This window comes from Oncorhynchus tshawytscha, linkage group LG22 (genome assembly GCF_018296145.1).
Source record: "Oncorhynchus tshawytscha isolate Ot180627B linkage group LG22, Otsh_v2.0, whole genome shotgun sequence".
NCBI classification, from domain to species: Eukaryota; Metazoa; Chordata; class Actinopteri; order Salmoniformes; family Salmonidae; genus Oncorhynchus; species Oncorhynchus tshawytscha.
The window spans coordinates 18874386-18899657 of NC_056450.1; the positions used below are offsets into that span (position 1 = coordinate 18874386).

The 25272-nt window shown below is 45.6% G+C and overlaps 1 protein-coding gene across 2 annotated transcripts in view; it reads left to right on the forward strand.

The window, feature by feature from the left end:
- The window catches only part of LOC112221539 (plexin-A1-like), a 340982-nt gene that overhangs the window by 168431 nt on the left and 147279 nt on the right, over nt 1–25272 (forward strand). For both annotated transcript variants that reach the window (XM_042303888.1, XM_042303889.1), the window contains exons 5-8: nt 9743–9843; nt 9957–10080; nt 10187–10340; nt 17274–17373. In XM_042303888.1, the coding sequence (XP_042159822.1) occupies nt 9743–9843; nt 9957–10080; nt 10187–10340; nt 17274–17373 (479 nt within the window). The remainder of the gene's footprint in view (nt 1–9742; nt 9844–9956; nt 10081–10186; nt 10341–17273; nt 17374–25272) is intronic.

Genomic DNA, 25272 nt, shown 5'->3' on the forward strand with positions numbered 1-25272 from the left:
AGGAGTGTATATCTGTGTGTGTGTGTGTGTGTGTGTGTGTGGAGGAGTGTATATCTGTTTGTGTGTGTGTGTGTGTGTGTGTGGAGGAGTGTATATCTGTTTGTGTGTGTGTGTGTGTGTGTGTGTGGAGGAGTGTATATCTGTGTGTGTGTGTGTGTGTGTGTGTGTGTGTGTGGTGGAGTGTATATGTGGAGTGTACATCTGTGTGTGTGTGTGGAGGAGTGTATATCAGTGTGTGTGTGTGTGTGTGTGTGTGGAGGAGTGTATATCTGTTTGTGTGTGTGTGTGTGTGTGTGTGTGGAGGAGTGTACATCTGTGTGGGTTTTAGATCCTTGCATAGTGCCTCACTAAGCTACAAAACAGCGTTTTGTGGGTCTGGTTAACGGTATCAAACCCCTGAGAAGTTGCTTGGCTGCCACTGGACACGAATGGACACTATCTCTTTGTGTTGTTCTCTTTCTCACAGATATCTACATGGTAAATGTAGCCTTCTTCACCATATCAGATTCACTGCTGCTGTTACTGAAGACGCAGCATGATGCATAATGGGTTTAAGTAACGTTTAACGTTTCACCTTGTGTCATAACATGTTACCACACAGTCCTAACCAGGTCATAACAGGTTACATGTTAAAGTATGGTCATAACACTGTCATGACCTGTTGTGACCTCTAGTGTGTTATTTTATGGCTGGTTATGACACCGACATGAAGCCACACATTCTATTACACCAGGGATGGGTAACCAACTTTCAAACCAAAGGAATCTTCTTGGCAGGGAAATAACTCATTTGAATAAATGTGGGTTTTGACGCTCTTATGTAGGTGTCATAACCAGCCATAAAATAACACAATATATATCACCACAGGTGTAAATATATGGGTCATGACAGTGTTAAGACAAGTTGTGACACGTAATGTCAGCTGTTATGACATATTATGACATGGTATTACTATTACCTACGATTATCACAGGGCAACTGAGAAGCATGGAGCTACAGACAGGGGGTAGTGTTGTTCCCAGGCACTGAGGGTGCATCCCAAATGACACACTTCCCTATACAGTGCACTACTTTTTAATAGGTCCACAGATTTTGCTCTATATAAGGAGCAGGGCAGCATTGGAGACTCAACCTGAGGTGACGGTTTAGAGTTGATGATGCAGGTTCCCAGGAGACAGCTGAAGGGGATTGTTCTCCCTTAGTGTTGAGATGGGGAAAGCACTACATGTATCTATTCATCATTGGGGACGGAAACATATCTCATCAATGTGAATAATATTAGTCTCATTGTCTCATACATCATCTTGTCCGCTGAGGGTGTTCAGCAGGTGTGATGGATTAAAACATTATTATCTCCCCACACTGTAAATGACCTGATGGTGGGCTGGTGTATTCCCAGTACCTAATCCAGCCAGCAGGGCCTTAATCTCGCTTTTTATTTGTCCTATTAGTTCCTATAGGGACAGGGTTCCAGATACATCTGTTTGAGACGGGTGTGTAAGGGTTGGTGGCGAGAGAGCGAGAGAGAGTGAGAGAGAGAAAGAGACAGAGACAGAGAGAGAGAGAGAGAGAGAGAGACAGAGAGAGAGAGAGAGAGAGAGAGAGAGAGAGAGAGAGAGAGAGAGAGAGATAGAGAGAGAGAGAGAGAGAGAAGAGAGAGAGAGACAGAGAGAGAGAGAGAGAGAGAGAGAGAGAGAGAGAGAAAGAGAGAGACAGAGAGAGAGAGAGACAGAGAGAGAGAGAGACAGAGAGAGAGAGAGAGAAGCACTCTGTTTGTCCTACCTATCCCCTCCTTCATTTTCTCTATTTGTCTCTCCTCATTGGATAATAGAAATGCCATTGTGGAAGGCCTGTGCTGTGCCTCAAACATCAAAACTCAATTTCCCAAGCTGACAGAACAATTTACCATTCCCCATATTCACAGGCAGTTCATTAAAAGTTCCAGATAGTACATCTCCCCATTGTAAACGCTGGGCCCGGAGAGAAACATAAAACTGTCCGTTCAGCTGCGAGGAGAGAAATTCTGCTTAGCATGCATTAGATTTATACACGGCAGTTCCTCTCTGTTGTTCTGACAATAAAGACACGCAGAGGAGAGCTAGGATAGACCAAAGCAGGACCAACGTTTTCTCAGGAGAAGAATGTTAAATCGACTTGATGTAGGATCATCCTTGACCCCAGCTGTCATGGAGATGGTCTCGTTTGTAATGTACTGAATCTATGCACGGGTTCTGACTGATGTCATGTCCCCTGATGTACAGGGTGATAAAAGAAAAGTAGAAAGACATGTTTTATTGTCCCGTATAGCAGAGTAAGATGGTGACATAATGTGACTCATTGGCCATCACTGGGCTTACATAGAGAGTAGACTGCTGTAATGAAGAGACGATGGGGGTATTGATTCAGGTATGGTAGAGTAGAGTGGAGAAACGTTAGCTCTGTCAGCAAAGGCAATTAATAGCAGCTATTTGAAGGTCTCTGTTTGATGTGGAGTTGGTTCTCTCTTCTTTCAAAGAAAGAAGGGAGGAAGTATCAGCTGACTGAAATCTGATTTGTGAGGCGGACGTCTTAATATAGTTGAGAGGATCAACGTGACTCCGGTTTGGAGTTGATTTGCCTGCCGTGCATGTGTGCTTCCTCGCATAATCTCATGTGTGTTCTATCCTGTTAGGTGCTAAGTTAGTGCGAGAATGTGTGCATTTGAAAAGAAAGTGTTCTTTCTCCCATCAATGAGCTTACCAGAAGAATAGACTAACTACGGGACGTTCTTCCTGAATAGCTGGGACATTGTCTTTAACCCAGGGCTTGGTTAGCCCAGGCTCCTTAAACCAACCACTATCTGGTTTTGTTGCTCTGGTAGCAGCCTGCTGTTGACCAGGGAGGTGCATTAAACTGAGTGGTTAGAGCACAAGCTGTCCTCACTGGTGCTAAACCGTTCCTCCTCACTGGTGCTAAAACGTTCCTCCTCTCTGAAGTATGGTGCTAAAACGTTCCTCCTCTCTGGTGCTAAAACGTTCCTCCTCTCTGGTGCTAAAACGTTCCTCCTCTCTGGTGCTAAAACGTTCCTCCTCTCTGGTGCTAAAACGTTCCTCCTCTCTGGTGCTAAAACGTTCCTCCTCTCTGGTGCTAAAACGTTCCTCCTCTCTGGTGCTAAAACGTTCCTCCTCTCTGGTGCTAAAACGTTCCTCCTCACTGGTGCTAAAACGTTCCTCCTCACTGGTGCTAAAACGTTCCTCCTCACTGGTGCTAAAACGTTCCTCCTCACTGGTGCTAAAACGTTCCTCCTCTCTGGTGCTAAAACGTTCCTCCTCTCTGGTGCTAAAACGTTCCTCCTCTCTGGTGCTAAAACGTTCCTCCTCACTGGTGCTAAAACGTTCCTCCTCACTGGTGCTAAAACGTTCCTCCTCACTGGTGCTAAAACGTTCCTCCTCTCTGGTGCTAAAACGTTCCTCCTCTCTGAAGTATGGTGCTAAAACGTTCCTCCTCTCTGGTGCTAAAACGTTCCTCCTCACTGGTGCTAAAACGTTCCTCCTCTCTGGTGCTAAAACGTTCCTCCTCTCTGGTGCTAAAACGTTCCTCCTCTCTGGTGCTAAAACGTTCCTCCTCACTGGTGCTAAAACGTTCCTCCTCTCTGAAGTATGGAACTAAAACGTTCCTCCTCTCTGAAGTATGGTACTAAAACGTTCCTCCTCTCTGAAGTATGGTACTAAAACGTTCCTCCTCTCTGAAGTATGGAACTAAAACGTTCCTCCTCTCTGAAGTATGGTACTAAAACGTTCCTCCTCTCTGAAGTATGGAACTAAAACGTTCCTCCTCTCTGAAGTATGGAGCTAAAATGTTCCTCCTCACTGAAGTATGGAACTAAAACGTTCCTCCTCTCTGAAGTATGGTGCTAAAACGTTCCTCCTCTCTGAAGTATGGAGCTAAAATGTTCCTCCTCTCTGAAGTATGGTGCTAAAATGTTCCTCCTCTCTGAAGTATGGAACTAAAATGTTCCTCCTCTCTGAAGTATGGAACTAAAATGTTCCTCCTCTCTGAAGTATGGAACTAAAATGTTCCTCCTCTCTGAAGTATGGAACTAAAATGTTCCTCCTCTCTGAAGTATGGAACTAAAATGTTCCTCCTCTCTGAAGTATGGAACTAAAATGTTCCTCCTCTCTGAAGTATGGAACTAAAATGTTCCTCCTCTCTGAAGTATGGAACTAAAATGTTCCTCCTCTCTGAAGTATGGAACTAAAATGTTCCTCCTCTCTGAAGTATGGAACTAAAATGTTCCTCCTCACTGAAGTATGGAACTAAAATGTTCCTCCTCACTGAAGTATGGAACTAAAATGTTCCTCCTCTCTGAAGTATGGAACTAAAATGTTCCTCCTCTCTGAAGTATGGAACTAAAATGTTCCTCCTCTCTGAAGTATGGAACTAAAATGTTCCTCCTCTCTGAAGTATGGAACTAAAACGTTCCTCCTCTCTGAAGTATGGAACTAAAACGTTCCTCCTCACTGAAGTATGGAACTAAAACGTTCCTCCTCTCTGAAGTATGGAACTAAAACGTTCCTCCTCACTGAAGTATGGAACTAAAACGTTCCTCCTCTCTGAAGTATGGTACTAAAACGTTCCTCCTCACTGAAGTATGGAACTAAAACGTTCCTCCTCTCTGAAGTATGGTGCTAAAACGTTCCTCCTCTCTGAAGTATGGAGCTAAAATGTTCCTCCTCTCTGAAGTATGGTGCTAAAATGTTCCTCCTCTCTGAAGTATGGTGCTAAAACGTTCCTCCTCACTGAAGTATGGAGCTAAAATGTTCCTCCTCTCTGAAGTATGGTACTAAAACGTTCCTCCTCACTGGAACATTCTGGTTTGATTAGCTCTGGGATCTCCTCTTCCCAACTTAATCAGTAGCAGATACCCAGGATCTCAGAGTAGGAAAGGAATCATGGCCCTGTCAGTTTCATAACCAGAGGCAGCAGGACAGGAACTACGTATTAAGAACTAAGAACGAGCCTTTCACTACATCTGATAAACATGTGGATGTAACAAATAACATTTGATTTGATTTAATTTAAGTGTGTCTGAACTCTAGAAAGATGATCTGAGCAGATCAACTCTCAGTAGCTTCTGCTCCTTTGTCCTTGTTTCCTACAGAACAGTCACAGGGACAGAACAGTCACAGGGACAGAACAGTCACAGGGACAGGACATTCACAGGGACAAAACAGTCACAGGGAGAGAACATTCACAGGGACAGAACAGTCACATGGACAGAACAGTCACAGGGACAGGACAGTCACAGGGACAGGACATTCACAGGGACAGAACAGTCACAGGGAGAGAACAGTCACAGGGACAAGACATTCACAGGGACAGAACAGTCACAGGGACAGAACAGTCACAGGGACAGAACAGTCACAGGGACAGAACAGTCACAGGGAGAGAACAGTCACAGGGAGAGAACAGTCACATGGACAGAACAGTCACATGGACAAAACAGTCACAGGGAGAGAACAGTCACAGGGACAGAACAGTCACAGGGACAGAACAGTCACAGGGACAGGACAGTCACAGGGACAGAACAGTCACAGGGAGAGAACAGTCACAGGGACAGAACAGTCACAGGGACAGAACAGTCACAGGGACAGAACAGTCACAGGGAGAGAACAGTCACAGGGAGAGAACAGTCACAGGGAGAGAACAGTCACAGGGAGAGAACAGTCACAGGGACAGAACAGTCACAGGGAGAGAACAGTCACAGGGGGAGAGAACAGTCACAGGGACAGAACAGTCACATGGACAGAACAGTCACAGGGAGAGAACAGTCACAGGGACAGAACAGTCACATGGACAGAACAGTCACATGGACAGGACAGAACAGTCACAGGGAGAGAACAGTCACAGGGAGAGAACAGTCACAGGGAGAGAACAGTCACAGGGAGAGAACAGTCACAGGGACAGAACAGTCACAGGGACAGAACAGTCACAGGGACAGAACAGTCACAGAGACAGAACAGTCACAGAGACAGAACAGTCACAGGGACAGAACAGCAGGGAATGTGGATGAAACCAGGGTCATGTTTATCAGTCTGTCTGATGACAGAGGAATCAGGGCTAAGCAGAATAAAGTGATTTGTGAGGAAGGATCAGGGACACAGTAACACAGCAGCTTTTTGTGCTGTGATCAACTGACCACTGAACTCTTGGCCCTCATCTGATTCCACAGAACTCTTTGAGGTGGATGTCATTCATTCAGTAGGTTGTGACCAGTAGTAGAAAGGAATGCAACAAGTCACCTGTCAGTTTTGGTCAGTGGCATGTGAGACAGATTTTCTATATGCCCCCCCCTCTCTCTCTCTCTCTCTCTAACTCTCTCTCTCTCCCCGTCCCCCTCTCTCTCTCTCTCTCTCCCTCTCCCTCTCTCCCTCTCTCGCTCTCTCTCTCTCCCTCTCTCTGTCTCTCTCTCTCTCTCTCCCTCTCCCCCTCTCTCTCTGTCTCTCTCTCTCTTTCTCCCTCTCTCTCTCTCTCTCTCCTCTCTTTCTCTCTTTCTCCCTCTCTGTCTCTCTTTCCCTCTCCCTCTCTCTCTCCCCTCTCCCCTCTCTCTCTCTCTCTCTCTCTCTCTCTCTCTCTCTCTCTCTCTCTCTCTCTCTCTCTGTCTCTCAAGGCTGTGTCTATGTCAGTGGCTGTGATGTATGGCCTCATTTGCCATGTTTCTCTCTATAACCAGCCAAATTCAAGACAGATGAGAGGAAAAGGGATGATTAAAGGCCTCCAGAAGGAAAGGTTTGTTGGTGTGAAATGAAGCCTTGTCGTTTTCGGTGTGGGCAGAGGGATGACCTATTCTGTGTGTGTGTGATGGGGCTGGTTCTGAGGGGTAAATCACAGTATTGTGCTCTGATAGCAGATGGAGCAACTACAGTAGGCCTGCCGAGCTGAGCCTGTGTCGCTGCCCTGATGGGAAATGAAATATCAGAGGCACAATTAGATTAGTTTGTTTCTATAGGCTCCTCCCTCGCTCTCCTCCCTCGCTCTCCTCCCTCGCTCCGTCCTTCCTGTGACTGATTAAGATGCGCTCCATTGTGACCTAAATGAGAGAGGCTCATTTGTGGGGTTATTTATTTGTAATAAATCCCTCCCTGAGATGAATAGCACTATCCGCTGCTGCCTGTCTGTAGCAGTAAATAGGTGCTGTAATAGATCTTAGTAAGACAAAGGACTGGCGGGGAAGCTAAGATCTTCCTTCCTATTATTTGCTTTATAAAACTCAATAATTGAAATGGTCCATTTAAATATGATCTTTCCCTGTATCACTAGGCCTACTAAATAAACGATCTGCTCTGGTGTTGAGGTCTAAACGTTGAACAGTATGTGTGACTGCCTTGGTGTGTTGTTTAGTCACATTTGTCCAGGGGGAATGTCATGACAGGTGCTTGCCTCTGTGGTTGTTTGGTATAATAATGACATCAGAACTATTATATCGGAGGCACTGACTTCTTCGTTTTACTGTTTTTGCTTGTACACATATACAAAATACATGTTCTGTCTGCCTATACTTATACTGTACAGTATACTATTGAATGGAAAATCCCCACTGGACTCCCACACTCCAATACACAGCACCTACTACAGTCTCTACGCTACTGTCCACCAGCTGTGACAGACCACAACCAGACAGTGTCATGCCTTACAGCCGCTGTTACTCTCCTGTGCATAACCTTCTTTCTTACTGTTTCTCACTTCTCTCTCTTTCTCTCTCCCTCTCTCCCTCTCTCTTTCTGTTTCTCTCTCTCTTTCTCTCACTCTCTTTCTTTCTCTCTCTCCCTCTCTCTCTGTTTCTCTCTCTCTCTCGCTGTTTCTCTCTCTCTTTCTCTCTCTCTCTCCCTCTCTCTCACAATTCAATTCTATTCAACTTGCCTTATTGGCATGACGTAACAAGCTTAAGCTTTGGATATATACAATAAGAATCCAAATTGACAACGGGACAACAGTAACAACAATAACCAAGGGTCAAAATAACCATACATTGAACAATAACCATACAGTAGAGGACATGTGCAGGTTGGTTGGTCTGTCAGACAATGTCCCTCCTCTTCTGGCAGGCAGCAATGTAGTGGCTGCCAACCCACAGCTCTCTGCGTCCTCCCCCAGCAGGATGGGTAGCTTACTCTCATCAGAGAGGTCTTTGAAACCTTGAATAAGGGTTTCAAATTTCGGGAAATGACACTCTTAAATTGTTTGATATTTTTGACATTTTGTCAGGAAATGCAGCTCTGTCTCAGGTTCTGCTGTTGTGCAGTGGTTTCACAGCCTTTCCTCTACAGGGAGACAGGTTTTCCTGTCTCTACCCTTCTAAATCTCTCTCTCTCTCTCTCTCTCTCTCTCTCTCTCTGTCTCTGCCTCTCCCTCCCTCTCTCTCTCTCTCTCTCTCTCTCCCTCTCTCTCTCTCTCTCTCTCTGTCTCTCTCTCTCACTCTCCCCCATCCTCTCTCTCTCTCTCTCTGCCTCTCCCTCTCTCTCTTTCTCTCTGTCTCTCGCTCTGTTTCTCTCTACCTCCCTTTCTTCTCCCCTCAGAGAGAGGTCCAGCTCCATACTAGATTTTCTCTCTCTAGTCAATAATTACAGTCCTCCCAGCAGTGAAGTCCTCAATGGTCTCAGATTAAATGGATCCTGTTTGATTTCCAACACTTGATTTAGAAGCCTGCAGTAGTAATATAATACTATCCCAGTGAGATGGTGTGAGTTGACTCCTGCTGAATGTGTGGGTGTGAATGTGTGACACCCAACAAGCATGCAGACGGACAGGCAGGCAGAGTGAGAGACAGAGAGAGGAGAGAGAGAGAGAGACATGGAGAGAGGAGAGAGAGACAGGGAGAGAGGAGGAGAGAGAGAAAGAAAGAAAGAAAGAAAGAAAGAAAGAAAGAAAGAGAGAGAGAGAACGAGAGAGAGAGAGAGAGAGAGAGAGAGAGAGAGAGAGAGAGAGAACGAGAGAGAGAGAGAGAGAGAAAGAGCGAGAGCTTACCATACACGCCCACACTCTGCCCTGCTGACCACTGATATACTGCCCTGCAGAGCCTAGATGTGCTCGTCACAGTCCCTACTGTCTCTGCTCAAACCATTTGGTGCAGTGGAACTATTTCATGTGGATTTCTAGAAAGCCTATATTCCAGAATGATGACAAATGCACACACGCGTGCAGACACAAAACATTGAATTGTTCAACTCCAATCCTGAGTGAAGCAGCCGGAAGTGTGTGAGCTGTGCTCTCTGCTCTCTGAGTGTGACAGGAGTAACTGTGGTCAGGTCTGCTGTCCCACAAATCTTGTCACGGACTGTTCTCTCACTCACTCACTCACTCACTCACTCACACACACACACACACACACACACACACACACACACACACACACACACATGGATGCACGCACACACACGCATGTACAGACGAACACAAGGAAGCACACACACACAGAGGCTGGTGCCAGTCGGTTGCTGGTGTCCAGTCGGTTGTGTTTGAGAGTGCAGGCCTGGGGGGTGATTGAGACCAGACAGAACGGCAGTCTGTCTGTCACCTACTCACTGCACAGAACACACAGCTGTTAGAGACAAGGACAAATCTGATCAGATCCGTTTTTTGGAAAGACAACCGTGTGCCCGTTTGTCATGGTGTGTGTCTACAACTACTACGCTCACAGCTGAACACTCATCCACTCCCTCTGTAAAGTCTATGATGTTAACCTGTGTGTACTGTGTGTTTCCAGGTGAGCCGTGTTCCAGTGGAGAGCTGTGAGCAGTACTCCTCCTGCAGCGGCTGCCTGGGGTCAGGAGATCCCCACTGTGGCTGGTGTGTCCTCCACAATGTGTAAGTACTGTATGAGCACACGGAGCTGCTCTGACGCTGCGTTCCTGACATTACTATGTCCTCAACTCCATACTATCAAGTCACCTGAAGAACCAAAATGCTTTCTCTGTCAGGTGCTCCAGGAAGGATCGTTGTGAGAGGGCTGACGAGCCTCAGCGTTTTGCCTCCCGAGTGGAGCAGTGCGTCAAACTCAGTGTCCAGCCCGGAAACATCTCTGTCACCATGTCCAAAGTGCAGGTACGTCACCTGACAATAAATCATGTGTGTGCGTGCCCGTGTGTTTCTGTGTGTGTGTTCTCACATTGACGTGTCCTCACACTCTCCTCTCTCTCTGTATCCCTAGCTGGTGCTGCAGGCCCAGAATGTGCCTAACCTTTCGGCAGGGGTCAACTGCTCCTTTGAGGACTACACTGAGACAGAGGGACGCATCTTTGGGGGACGCATCTACTGCCTGTCCCCTTCCACACGAGAGGTCGCCCCCATCACACGCAACCAGGGTGAGACATTTAGCCACAGCATCCTCCTGCTGCTATTTGTTAGTAATATAACCCAGTTACACTGTGTGTGAACAGCATTGGATTATTTGTCTGTGTGTAGATTGTGTTGTACTGACGTACTGTCACTCTTTCTTGGTGACAAACGTACTGTGAAGCTGTTAGGGCTGGGTTCCGGGATAGAACCAAACAGCGCTCTATGCTTGCTTCATATATGACACCTCTAAAGGTTCTATATAGAACTCTTTTGTAGAGTTCTTTGATCAGAACCCCAGGAGTTCTTCTTCACTGAACCACAACTGGTTCCATATAGAACCCTTAGGTTCCATATAGGGTTCTATATGGAACCAATTTCAGTTTTGCTATATATGAAGCAAGACTTGAACTCTTTTTGGTTCTATCTAGAACCTTTTTTTCTTAGAATGTACCATATTTAACTACAGTTCAAGTCAGAAGTTTACAAATTTCTTGTTAACAAACTATAGTTTTGGCAAGTCGGTTAGGACATCTACTTTGTGCATGACACAAGTCATTTTTCCAACAATTGTTTACAGACAGATTATTTCACGTATAATTAACTGTATCACAATTCCAGTGGGTCAGAAGTTTACATACACTAAGTTGACTGTGCCTTTAAACAGCTTGGAAAATTCCAGAAAATTATGTCATGGATTTAGAAGCTTCTAATAGGCTAATTGACATCATTTGAGTCAATTGGAGGTGTACCTGTGGATGTATTTCAAGGCCTACCTTCAAACTCAGTGGCTCTTTGCTTGACCTCATGAGAAAATCAAAAGAAATCAGCCAAGATCTCAGAAAATAAATTCTAGACCTCCAAAAGTCTGTTTCATCCTTGGGAGCAATTTCCAAAAACATGAAGGTACCACGTTCATCTATACAAACAATAGTACCAAGTATAAACACCATGGGACCACGCAGCCGTCATACTGCTCAGCAAGGAGACACGTTCTGTCTCCTAGAGATGAACGTACTTTGGTGCAAAAAGTACAAATCAATCCCAGAACAACAGCAAAGGACCCTGTGAAGATGCTGGAGGAAACAGGTACAAAAGTATCTATATCCACAGTAAAACGAGTCCTATATCGACATAACCTGAAAGGCTGCTTAGCAAGGAAGAAGCCACTGCTCCAAAACTGCCATAAAAAAGCCAGACTACGGTTTGCAACTGCACATGGGGACAAAGATCATACTTTTTGGAGAAATGTCTTCTGGTCTGATGAAACAAAAATAGAACTGTTTGGCCATAATGACCATCGTTATGTTTGGAGGAAAAAGGGTGAGGCTTGCAAGCTGCAGAACACCATCCCAACCGTGAAGCATGGGGGTGGCAGCATCATGTTGTGGGGGTGCTTTGCTGCAGGAGGGACTGGAGCACTTCACAAAATAGATGGCTGCATGAGCATGGAAAATGATGTGGATATATTGAAGCAACATCTCAAGACATCAGTCAGGAAGGTAAAGCTTGGTCGCAAATGGGTCTTCCAAATGAACAATGACCTCAAGCATACTTCCAAAGTTGTGGCAAAATGGCTTAAGGACAACAAAGTCAAGGTATTGGAGTGGCCATCACAAAGCCCTGACCTCAATCCTATAGAAAATTTGTGGGCAGAACTGAAAAAGCGTGTGTGAGCAAGGAGGCCTACAAACCTGACTCAGTTACACCAGCCCTGTCAGGAGGAATGGGCCAAAATGAACCCAACTTATTGCGGGAAGCTTGTGGAAGGCTACCTGAAACACATGACCCAAGTTAAACAATTTAAAGGCAATGCTACCAAATACTAATTGAGTGTATGTAAACTTCTGACCCACTGGGAATATGATGAAAGAATTAAAAGCTGAAATAAATCATTCTCTCTACTATTATTCAGGAATTGTGAAAAACTGAGTTTAAATGTATTTGGCTAAGGTGTATGTAAACTTCAGACTTCAACTGTATATACCGATATTGATGCAACGACCGGTTTGGGTTTTACTTTCAATGTTTGGTTTGCTAAATGTCATATCCGGTACACATAATGCCTGTTTTTATAATTTGGTCCATTTGCTACTTGAGTCATCTTTCTCCTCTTCCTGCTGCATGCTGCTAACCACACCAAGCCCCGCCCCCTGTCACTCAAGGAGAGAGCAGTTGCTCGACCACGGAGTCACAAGCACTGTCTTGTCATCCACTGCAGTCTGGTCAGGTGGATACTGACATGGTGTTCCATAATTACACCATTAGTTTATATATCTTACTGTCTGCTAGTTGGTCTCCTCTTAGCAAGTTGTTGCTAAATAAATGGTGTTAGCCGCTAATACTTTACTAATAACATGTCACTGGCTTTCAGTAAATCACTCAACACTATACACGTCAGCTACTACAGTGACTGAAATGACTGCAACACTCAACACTACACACGTCAGCTACTACAGCGACTGAAATGACTGCAACACTCAACACTACACATGTCAGCTAGTACAGCGACTGAAATGACTGCAACACTCAACACTACACATGTCAGCTACTACAGCGACTGAAATGACTGCAACACTCAACACTACACACGTCAGCTACTACAGCGACTGAAATGACTGCAACACTCAACACTACACACGTCAGCTACTACAGCGACTGAAATGACTGCAACACTCAACACTACACACGTCAGCTACTACAGCGACTGAAATGACTGCAACACTCAACACTACACACGTCAGCTACTACAGCGACTGAAATGACTGCAACACTCAACACTACACACGTCAGCTACTACAGTGACTGAAATGACTGCAACACTCAACACTACACACGTCAGCTAGTACAGCGACTGAAATGACTGCAACACTCCACTACACATGTCAGCTAGTACAGCGACTGAAATGACTGCAACACAACACTATACACGTCAGCTAGTACAGTGACTGAAATGACTGCAACACTCAACACTATACACGTCAGCTACTACAGCGACTGAAATGACTGCAACACTCAACACTACACATGTCAGCTAGTACAGTGACTGAAATGACTGCAACACTCAACAAAGAGCTGCAGTTAGTTTCAGAGTGGGTGGCAAGGAATAAGTTAGACCTAAATATTTCTAAAACTAAAAGCATTGTATTTGGGACAAATCATTCACTACACCCTAAACCTCAACTACATCTCCTAATGAATAATGTGTAAATTGAGCAAGTTGAGATGACTAAACTGCTTGGAGTAACCCTGGATTGTATACTGTCATGGTCAACACATATTGATGCAGTAGTAGCTAAGATGGGGAGAAGTCTGTCCATAATAAAGCTCTGTTCTGCCTTCTTAACATCACTATCAACAATGCAGGTCCTACTGGCTCTAGTTTTGTCACACCTTGACTACTGTTCAGTAGTGTGTTCAGGTGCCACAAAGAGCGTCTTAGGAAAATTGCAGTTGGCTCAGAACAGGGCAGCACAGCTGGACCTTAAAAGTACACAGAGAGCTAACATGAATTATTTACATGACAGACTATGGGAGGCGCACAGTACTACATAGAGCCATGACTACATGGAACTACATTCCACACCAGGTAACTGATGCAAGAAGTTGAATCAGATAAATAAAAACAGGTAAAATACACTTTATGGCACAGCAGGGACTGTGAAGAGAAACACTAAAGTATAGCCACATGCATAGGCACACATTGTGATATTGTTGAATGGTGCTATTAAACATGTTGTATTGTAGATATGTAGTGGTGTAATAATGTTAATGTTATATGATGTCCTGTTTTATCTTTCATTGATGTAAGTGCTTTAATATGTTTGGAGCCCCGGAAGAGTAGCTGCTGCCTTGGCAGGAACTAATGGGGATCCATAATAAACCCCAGGAAGAGTAGCTGCTGCCTTGGCAGGAACTAATGGGGATCCATTATAAACCCCAGGAAGAGTAGCTGCTGCCTTGGCAGGAACTAATGGGGATCCATTATAAACCCCAGGAAGAGTAGCTGCTGCCTTGGCAGGAACTAATGGAGATCCGTAATAAATCCCAGGAAGAGTAGCTGCTGCCTTGGCAGGAACTAATGGGGATCCATAATAAACCCCAGGAAGAGTAGCTGCTGCCTTGGCAGGAACTAATGGGGATCCATAATAAACCCCAGGAAGAGTAGCTGCTGCCTTGGCAGGAACTAATGGGGATCCATTATAAACCCCAGGAAGAGTAGCTGCTGCCTTGGCAGGAACTAATGGAGATCCGTAATAAATCCCAGGAAGAGTAGCTGCTGCCTTGGCAGGAACTAATGGGGATCCATAATAAACCCCAGGAAGAGTAGCTGCTGCCTTGGCAGGAACTAATGGGGATCCATTATAAACCCCAGGAAGAGTAGCTGCTGCCTTGGCAGGAACTAATGGGGATCCATTATAAACCCCAGGAAGAGTAGCTGCTGCCTTGGCAGGAACTAATGGAGATCCGTAATAAATCCCAGGAAGAGTAGATGCTGCCTTGGCAGGAACTAATGGGGATCCATAATAAACCCCAGGAAGAGTAGCTGCTGCCTTGGCAGGAACTAATGGGGATCCATAATAAACCCCAGGAAGAGTAGCTGCTGCCTTGGCAGGAACTAATGGGGATCCATTATAAACCCCAGGAAGAGTAGTCCATAATAAATACAAATATAAATACTAATCACAAACGTAGCTAGCTAAAACAACTGGTAGCAGTGATGGAAGCTTAGATAAACATGTTGTTTGTGCAATGGTATCTTCTAAATCAGAAAGGAATAGGCGAAGAATGAATATGTTAGCTAGCTGCTCGTCGAACATCTCATTCCAAAATCATGGGCATGAATATGGAGTTGGTCCTTTGCTGCTAAAACAGCCTCTAATCTTCTGGGAAGCCTTTCCACTAGATGTTGGAACATTGCTGCGGAGACTTGCTTCCATTCAGCCACAAGAGCATTAGTGAGGTCAGGCACTGATGTTGGGTGATTAGACCTGGTTCACAGTTGGTGTTCCAATTCATCCCAAAGGTGTTCAATGGGGTTGAGGTCAGGGCTCTGTGCAGGCCAGTCAAGCTCTTCCACACCGATCTCAACAAACCATTTCTGTATGGACCTCGCTTTGTGCACTGGCATTGTCATTTTGAAACAGGAGAGACCTTCCCCAAACTGTTGCCAGTTGGAAGCACAGAATCGTCTAGAATGTCATTGGACACTGTTACGTTAAGATTTCCCTTCACTGGAACTAAGGGGCCTAGCCCAAACCATGAAAAACAGCCCCAGACTATTATTGCTCCTACACCAAACTTTACAGTTGGCAATATGCATACGGGCAGGTAGCGTTCTCCTGATATCCGCCAAACCCAGATTCATCCTGTCGGACTGCCAGATGGTGAAGCGTGATTCATCACTCCAGAGAACACGCTACAATTGCTGCGAGCTTTACACCACTCCAGCCGACGCTTGGCATTGCACATGGTAATCTTAGGCTTATGTGCAGCTGCTCGGCCATGGAAACCCATTTCATAAAGCTCCTGACGAACAGTTCTTGTGCTGACTTTGCTTCCAGAGGCAGTTTGTAACTCGCCAGTGAGCGTTGCAACCGAGGACAGACAATTTTTAGACGCTACGCGCTTCAGCACTCGGCGGTCCTGTTCTGTGAGCTTGTGTGGCCTACCACTTCTCGGCTGAGCCGTTGATGCTCCTAGACATTTCCACTTCACAATAACAGCACTTACAGTTGACTGGGGCAGCTCTAGCGGGGCAGAAATGTGACAATCCCACTTGCTGGAAAGGTGGCATCCTATGACGGTGTCACATTGAAAGTTACTGAGCTCTTCAGTAAGGCCATTCTACTGACAATGTTTGTTTATGGAGATTGCATGGCTGTGTGCTCGATCTTGTACACCTGTCAGCAACGGGTGTGGCTGAAACAGCCGAAGCCACAAATTTGAAGGGGTCTTCACATACTTTTGTATATATACTGTACAAGAGGAAAGAAAAGATGCAATGTAACATCTATTTAGGGTCACCTGGAAACACTGACCAACACTTTGGTTCCTACCTTGTCAATAATTCCTCCCTGGTTCATGTATTTGTTGTCATGTCAACCCCCAATGTATTCAAGACGCTGCCCACTATATTCCAATTATAGAATTAGAATAATGTGGAAATTAAAATAATAGTAAAGGAAATGCAGATTCATTTTTTTGTTTGACATTAGATTGAACAGTATAAAACAATCAGAATGGTGAAAGACCCATTGAAATCACTTAAAATGTATGTGTTGCCACCCTGAGGTCATGAGCTACTCATAAAGCCTATTTAGAACTTGTATTATTCAAAAATGTAAAATACCGTCGAATATGGTCATGCTGTCAAAAATATGAAAAATATTGTGAAAGATTTATTGGCCTTATCACCCAGTTCTGAAAGCTGTATCTGACTGTACCTCTTTCTAGGGGACCAGCGTACTGTGAAGCTGTATCTGACTGTACCTCTTTCTAGGGGACAAGCGTACTGTGAAGCTGTATCTGACTGTACCTCTTTCTAGGGGACAAGCGTACTGTGAAGCTGTATCTGACTGTACCTTTTTCTAGGGGACAAGCGTACTGTGAAGCTGTATCTAACTGTACCTCTTTCTAGGGGACAAGCGTACTGTGAAGCTGTATCTGACTGTACCTCTTTCTAGGGGACCAGCGTACTGTGAAGCTGTATCTGACTGTACCTCTTTCTAGGGGACAAGCGTACTGTGAAGCTGTATCTGACTGTACCTCTTTCTAGGGGACAAGTGTACTGTGAAGCTGTATCTGACTGTACCTCTTTCTAGGGGACAAGCATACTGTGAAGCTGTATCTGACTGTACCTCTTTCTAGGGGACAAGCGTACTGTGAAGCTGTATCTGACTGTACCTCTTTCTAGGGGACCAGCGTACTGTGAAGCTGTATCTGACTGTACCTCTTTCTAGGGGACAAGCGTACTGTGAAGCTGTATCTGAAGTCTAAGGAGACAGGGAAGAAGTTTGCCAGTGTGGACTTTGTCTTCTACAACTGCAGTGTGCACCAATCGTAAGTTCCGCTTTACCTAATTGTGTGTGTGTGTGTGTGTGTGTGTGTGTGTGTGTGTGTGTGTGTGTGTGTGTGTGTGTGTGTGTGTGTGTGTGTGTGTGTGTGTGTGTGTGTGTGTGTGTGTGTGTGTGTGTGTGTGTGTGTGTGTGTGTGTGTGTGTGTGTGTGTGTGTGTGTGAGAGAAAGAGAGATAGATAGAGAAAGAGAGAAAGATACCCTCTCCTCTCTGCTCTGCAGTGCTTGTTACTGCTGATGAGATCAGACTCTTAATGTTATTTTCTTAATAACTTGGAGCTCCTCTGATGTCATTGATACAGTTTTACTACACTGAGTTATGTTCCTTTCCATCTGAGATCTCTTTTCCTCCCTTCCTCCACACCACTCTCTCCACATTTTGGCTTGAGTCTGTCAGCCCCTGTATCTATCCCACCATCCCTAACTCTGCCTTTCACTGAACACATACAGTACCAGTCAAAAGTTTGGAAACACCTACTCATTCCTGGGTTTTTCTTTATTTTTGGCTATTTTCTACATTGTATAATAATTAGCCACCCTTTGCCACCCAAATTAGCCACCCTTTGCCTTGATGACAGCTTTGCACACTCTTGGTATTCTTTCAACCAGCTTCATGAGGTAGTCACCTGGAATGCATTTCAGTTAACAGGTGTGCTTTGTTAATAGTTAATTTGTGGAATTTCTTTCCTTCTTAATGCATTTGAGCCAGTCAGTTGTGTTGTGATGAGGTAGGAGTGGTATACAGAAGATAGCCCTATTTGGTGAAAGACCAAATCCATATTATGGCAAGAACAGATCAAATCAGCAAAGAGAAACGACAGTCCATCATTACTTTAAGACATGAAGGTCAGTCAATACGGAACATTAATACGGAAAAACCATCAAGCACTATGATGAAACTGTCTCTTTATGAGGACCGCCACAGGAAAGGAAGACCCAGAGTTACCTCTGCTGCAGAGGATAAGTTCATTAGAGTTAAGTGCACCTCAGATTGCATCCCAAATAATTGCTTCAGAGTTCAAGTAACTGACACATCTCAACATCAACTGTTCAGAGGAGACTGCCTGAATCAGGCCTTCATGGTCAAATTCCTGCAAAGAAACCAGTACTAAAGAACACCAATAATAAGAAGAGACTTGCTTGGGCCAAGAAACTCAAGCAATGGACAATAGACAAGTGGACATCCATCCTTTGGTCTGATGAGTCCAACTGTGAGATTTTTGGTTCCAACTGCTTTGTCTTTGTGAGATGCAGAGTAGGTTAACGGATGATCTCCGCATGTGTGGTTCCCACAGTGAAGCATGGAGGAGGAGGTGTGATGGTGTCAGGGTGCTTTGCTGGTGACACTGTCAGTGATTTATTTAGAATTCAAGGTACACTTAACCAGCATGGCTACCACAGAATTTTGCAGAGATACGCCATCCCATCTGGTTTGCGCTTAGTGGGACTATCATTTGTTTTTCAACAGGGCAATGACCCAACACACCTCCAATCTGTGTAAGGGCTATATGACCAAGAAGCAGAGTGATGGAGTGCTGCATCAGATGACCTGGCCTCCACAATCACCCGACCTCAACCCAATTGAGATGGTTTGGGATGAGTTGGACTTCAGAGTGAAGGAAAAGCAGCAAACAAATACTCAGCATATGTGGGAACTCCTTCAAGACTGCTGGAAAAGCATTCCAGGTGAAGCTGGTTGATAGAATCCCAAGAGTGTGCAAAGCTGTCATCAAGGCAAAAAGTGGTGCTTTGAAGAATCTAAAATCTAAAATATATTTTTATTTATTGGTAACTACATGATTCCATATGTGTTATTTCATAGTTTAATCTCTCCCTCTTCCTCTTCCTTCCCCATTCTCTAGCTTTCTGTCTCATCCTCTTTCCCCTATGTCTCTTCTTCCTCTCCTCTAACTCTCCTCTTCCCCTCATTCTCTCCCTCTCCTCCCCTCTAACTCTCCTCTACCCCCCCATTCTCTCCGTCTCCTCCCCTCTAACTCTCCTCTACCCCTCATTCTCTCCTCTCCTCCCCTCAAACTCTCCTCTACCCCTCATTCTCTCCCTCTCCTCCCCTCTAACTCTCCTATTCCCCCTCATTCTCTCCCTCTCCTCTCCTCCCCTCTAACTCTCCTCTTCCCCTCATTCTCTCCCTCCTCCCCTATAACTCTCCTCTACCCTCTCATTCTCTCCCTCTCCTCCCCTCTAAATCTCTTCTACCCTTCATTCTCTCCCTCCCCTCCCATCTAACTCTCCTCTTCCCCCTCATTCTCTCCCTCTCCTCCCCTCTAACTCTCCTCTTCCCCTCATTCTCTCCCTCACCTCCCCTCTAACCCCCCACCCCTCATTCTCCCCCTCCCCTCCCCTCCTCTCCTCTACCCCTCATTCTCTCCCTCCCTCTTCCCCTCTAACTCTCCTCTTCCCCTCATTCCCTCCCTCTCCTCCCCTAACTCGCCCTTCCCCCATTCTCCCTCTCCCTCTCCTCCCCTCTCCCTCCCTCTCCTCTCCTCCCCTCTAACTCTCCTCTTCCCCTCATTCTCTCCCTCTCCTCCCCTCTAACTCTCCTCTACCCCCTCATTCTCACCCTATCCTCCCCTATAACTCTCCTCTACCCTCTCATTCTCTCCCTCTCCTCCCCTCTAACTCTCCTCTACCCCTCATTCTCTCCCTCTCCTCCCCTCTAACTCTCCTCTTCCCCTCATTCTCTCCCTCTCCTCCCTCTAACTCTCCTCTTCCCCCTCATTCTCTCCTTCTCCTCCCCTCTAAATCTCTTCTACCCTTCATTCTCTCCCTCCCCTCCCATCTAACTCTCCTCTTCCCCCTCATTCTCTCCCTCTCCTCCCCTCTAACTCTCCTCTTCCCCCTCATTCTCTCCCTCACCTCCCCTCTAACCCCCCACCCCCTCATTCTCTCCCTCTCCTCCCCTCTAACTCTCCTCTACCCCTCATTCTCTCCCTCTCCTCCCCTCTAACTCTCCTCTTCCCCCTCATTCCCTCCCTCTCCTCCCCTCGAACTCGCCTCTTCCCCCATTCTCCCTCTCCTCCCCTCTCCCTCTCCCTCTCCTCTCCTCCTCTAACTCTCCTCTTCCCCTCATTCTCTCCCTCTCCTCCCCTCTAACTCTCCTCTACCCCACTCATTCTCACCCTATCCTCCCCTATAACTCTCCTCTACCCTCTCATTCTCTCCCTCTCCTCCCCTCTAACTCTCCTCTACCCCTCATTCTCTCCCTCTCTCCCCTCTAACTCTCCTCTTCCCCTCATTCTCTCCCTCTCCTCCCCTCTAACTCTCCTCTACCCCACTCATTCTCACCCTATCCTCCCCTATAACTCTCCTCTACCCTCTCATTCTCTCCCTCTCCTCCCCTCTAACTCTCCTCTACCCCTCATTCTCTCCCTCTCCTCCCCTCTAACTCTCCTCTACTCCTCATTCTCTCCCTCTCCTCCCCTCTAACTCTCCTCTACCCCCTCATTCTCCCCCTCTCCTTACCTCTACCCCCATTCTCTCCCTCTCCTCCCCTCTAACTCTCCTCTACCCCCTCATTCTCTCCCTCTCCTTCCCTCTAACTCTCCTCTTCCCCCACATTCTCTCCCTCTCCTCCCTTCTAACTCTCCTCTTCCCCCTCATTCTCCCCCTCTCCTCACCTCTACCCCCATTCTCTCCCTCTCCTTCCCTCTAACTCTCCTCTTCCCCCCACATTCTCTCTCTCTCCTCCCTTCTACCTCTCCCCTTCCTTTCCTGCTCTCCCTTTCTCTCTTATTTCCTGTTGGTCCTCTCTCCTTCTGGTCCAGATGTTCCTCTCTACTCTTATTTATCAAACTCATTTTTTCCCTGGCCTCTGCTCTGTGAGCTGCATACATTAGCACAGCAATATTATACTAATTAGCTGCCCTGGCGCCCCATTACAGCTGGACATAATGGAGAGTGTATGTAAAGTGTTCACCTGGACCTCTTATCAAGGCCCGATTCAACGTCTTTGAACCTAGAGGATGTGTGATTATATATGGGCCTCTAATGTGTGGGTGTGCGCTGTCTACCATGTGTTTGTGAGGGAATGTGTGTGTGTGTGTGCATGAGGACTGGTTAAGCTCTCTCACCATGCCTCTCTCATTGAATAAGCAGGCATAGGGAGGTCTTTGATGTGCTGTATGCAACGCAGCCCATCAGGACATTACAGTACACTACAGTCTAGTTTTAACAACACAGCCTTGTCAGCCACATAGAACCCACGTGATCCCCTGAACTACTCCCCTCCTGACCTCTGAACCCTGACCCCAGCGTGTGTAGACTGCCAGTGGGCCGGGTGTGCCAACGGGGCTGCTGTGCAATAAAAAGCTTTCCTCAGAGGTGACGGGCATGGTGGGCGGAGAGGGTACTCTACTTGGCAAGGCAAATTTTTCCGCCAGCTATTTACATACACAGTAACAATATTAGAGTTTTGCATTTAAAAGACTGCCGGAATAGTTTCATTTAGCGTGTGAGGGACTGAATGTATTTTTAATGAGAGGAGTGAGGAGGAAAAGAGGGGGAGGGGAGAAAACAAGTGAAGGAGAGATGGATTGTGCCCTTTGTGTTGGGGATAATGCATCCACAGAGCTAAAAGGTTAGCGCCTCAGCCAAACCACAGCGCCTATTAGAATATAAAAAGAATGAGGAAATGCATGCAGGATTCACAGCCTTGAAAAGGCCCCACTCATGGAAGGCCGAGAGTCCTGAGACAGGCTCTCGTAGGCGGGCTGGGTGTTCACTTCATCTCCCTGCTGTCCGTGGAAGCTTCTCTGAAAATCTACTTCACCAAGCTACCACTTACTTCACACTGGAAGAAATTAAGCTACACTACCGCTATCCTTTAGAAGAATATAGTTGAATTAACCAAAGTTAAAAAGTAGTTTGCTACATTCAAACTGCTTAATGAAAAATGATCAGATGTACATCTGAAATGTCAAATACAAATTGCAAGAACAGATCACTTTGGGGTCATTTGTTAACAGAATGTGTCATTTAGCCTATTAAACACAATAATGACGTTTCAAGGGAGAGTTAGGCAGGTCTGATGCTGAAAAGACAGGAAATGATTGCCCACTTCTGTCATGCCCTGACCTTAGTTATCTTTGTTTTCTTTCTTATTTTGGGTAGGTCAGGGTGTGACGAGGGTGGTTTAGTTTTTGTCTTGTCTATGTGTAGTTGCCGGTCAACACTCGTGTCTTATAGCGTCACGTTCATTTAGTTGTTTTGCTTGTTTAGTATTCTTCGTGTAAATAAAGAAGAATGTATTCATATCACGCTGTGCCTTGGTCTCCTCGTTACGACGAACGTGACAACTTCACCCATATTAGTAGTATTATTATTTGAAAGCAGTGTGTAGTTCCAGTAGTTAGCTACACCACTACATGGCATGAAAGGAAAACTCTACCTAGATTTGATTTTAGTTCAACTACCACCAAGCTACTGCAAAATGTAGTTAAATGACTAGTTGAACTACATGTAGTCCACTACTCCCCAACATGGCTGCCTGCTACTGGCCTGGTGCTTCTTGTACCACCTGTTGTAACAGGACAAGAACATTGGGCTTCAACATTCTGGTAACATGCTACCAATGTAAAGAATGGTTTGGATGGGAAGAAGAGGTTGTCTTCTGTGGTATCCACTCTCACTTCAATCATCCCAATTGTCTTTTCAATCTATCTATCACAGAACAACACACTGTAGGTGTTAGGTTGAAAACAACTAGAGATACACAGTGATACACCTGATAGATGTTCTGAGTTGTTAGGTTGGAGGCAGAGGGGAGAAGCTGAGTTTACTGTTGCCCAGGTTCAGGTGTGATATTTGCAGGCAGCAGAGGGTAAGTGATGGGGCTCTGGTCCTGGCAGTGTGCCACTCCACTTGGCAGTACTGAGTCTAATAGACGATATGTCTGAATCCCTTGCTTACACCTCTCCTCTACCGTTTCTCTCATTTACCTCTGCCTTTCCTCCTGAAGCAGGCAGAACAAAGGAAACAGCCTCTGAGTGTTCATTCACCCAGCTCCTGAATAGGCACTATAGCAACAATAAGGCATGTTTGGAATTTCAGCAGAAACAAGCAAAGCTTTAATTAAACCCATTTATTTTTCATTTGACTAGGCAAGTCAGTTAGGACCAAATTCTCATTTACAGTGACGGTCTACACCGACCAAACCCGGACGGCTCTACGCTAATTGTGCGCCGCCCTATGGGACTCCCAATCACGGCTGGTTGTGATACAACCTGGATTTGAAACAGGGTGTCTGTAGTGACGCCTCTAGCACTGAGATGCAGTACCTTGGACAGCTGCGCCACTTGGGAGCCCGATAGGGTGGGGCACAATTGGCCCAGTGTCGTCCGGGTTTGGCCGTTGTAGGCCTTCATTATAAATAAGAATTTGTTCTTAACTGACTAATGACATAAATAAAAAAATCTGATCATTATATCAATGTATCTGTTTACTGATAGTGATATGAAGTATACTTTAACAGTGGGAAATGGTAGATCTACTGTAGGTCTACTGTATGCATACTTAAATACATCTATTCTGTATTTGATTAAGTAATAATGTATGCTTTTGGGTGGTCTACAGGAAACATTGACTAGTTTGCAATAGCAGCCCCAGAGCACGACAGAGGCTTTGATTTCCTGCTGTAGGACATACACATCTCCCAGTGTGGCGCTAATAATCAGCAGGGTTCAAAGGGCATTGCCCCCTTCTCTGTCTGCATCTGGCTGGGATCGATAGACCCAGATGTCTGGAGACTAGAAGGTAATACCCCTCAAAGCAAACAAATAGCGGGCTGTTAGCGTAGCACAAATCCACCCTCTCTCTCTCTGTCTCTCTCTGTCTCGTACTCTCTCTCTCTCGCTCTCTGTCTCTCTCTCTGTCTTTCTCTCTCTCACTTCCTCCCCATAGTAACACACATACAGGAATCGATTATAGACTTTATCCCGTAGAGCTAGGATGGTAGTGGGTCCTGCTCATTATAGTAGTGTGGAGCTGTGCTACACATGCCTCATTCTGTCACTGGAATACATGAGTAAGAGGCACGTTAAAGGGCTTTGCAGAACTCATAAAGATTTTGAGAAATCAATGTGTATATGTGGGGTGAAGCGGAGTGGATTCAAACTAATGCATGTATTTTATTTTATCCTCTATTTTAGTCTCCTGTAGCTATAAAAACCTTGTTGAGGCTGCTGGTAATCTATGTTCATTTATGCTTTCTGAACTAAGGAAAAAAACAGGCTTATCTGGGCCTTGCCTTATTTGAATATAAGCCTTTGAACATGTTGAATAGGAAGGAGGAGTATATCGATCTAGACATTTTCCTCTCTGGGGTTATTTTACTCTCTGTTGGAGACATGGCAACTGGAAGATGAAAACTTTGCTGTGTTCTGCTCTGTTCGGTTCTGTTTGGTTCTGCTCTGTTCGGTTCTGCTCTGCTCTGCTCTGCTCACACCAATCTGTGGCTCACACAGCGTTTGACCGAGCAGCCCTGCCACACTATACTGTTAGCTCCAAGGGTCAATAATAAAAATGAGTTCAGAACACGGAGACACACTGACACATTCTTCCTGAAGTAAGATAATTACTCTACTGAAGTGACTTAAACGTTTTGAGGTAGATGACCTCAGGTGTTGAATCACCTTAGACAGGCTGTTGGTTTACCCTAGTGTTTAGTGATGGAGGATGGAACAGACAGCCTCAGAGGCAGGGTCGGTTCTGAACATCTATTCTAAAGGCTGATTGATCCATTAACTGAGGTAAATGTTTCATTAGGCATCTCCCCGTGTCCTGGAAGGTTGTGTTGTATTCTAATGTTGCTTCTAAATGATTGTTAAATGACTTAATTGGACAAATCACTAGCAGAATTGATTTTGATGAG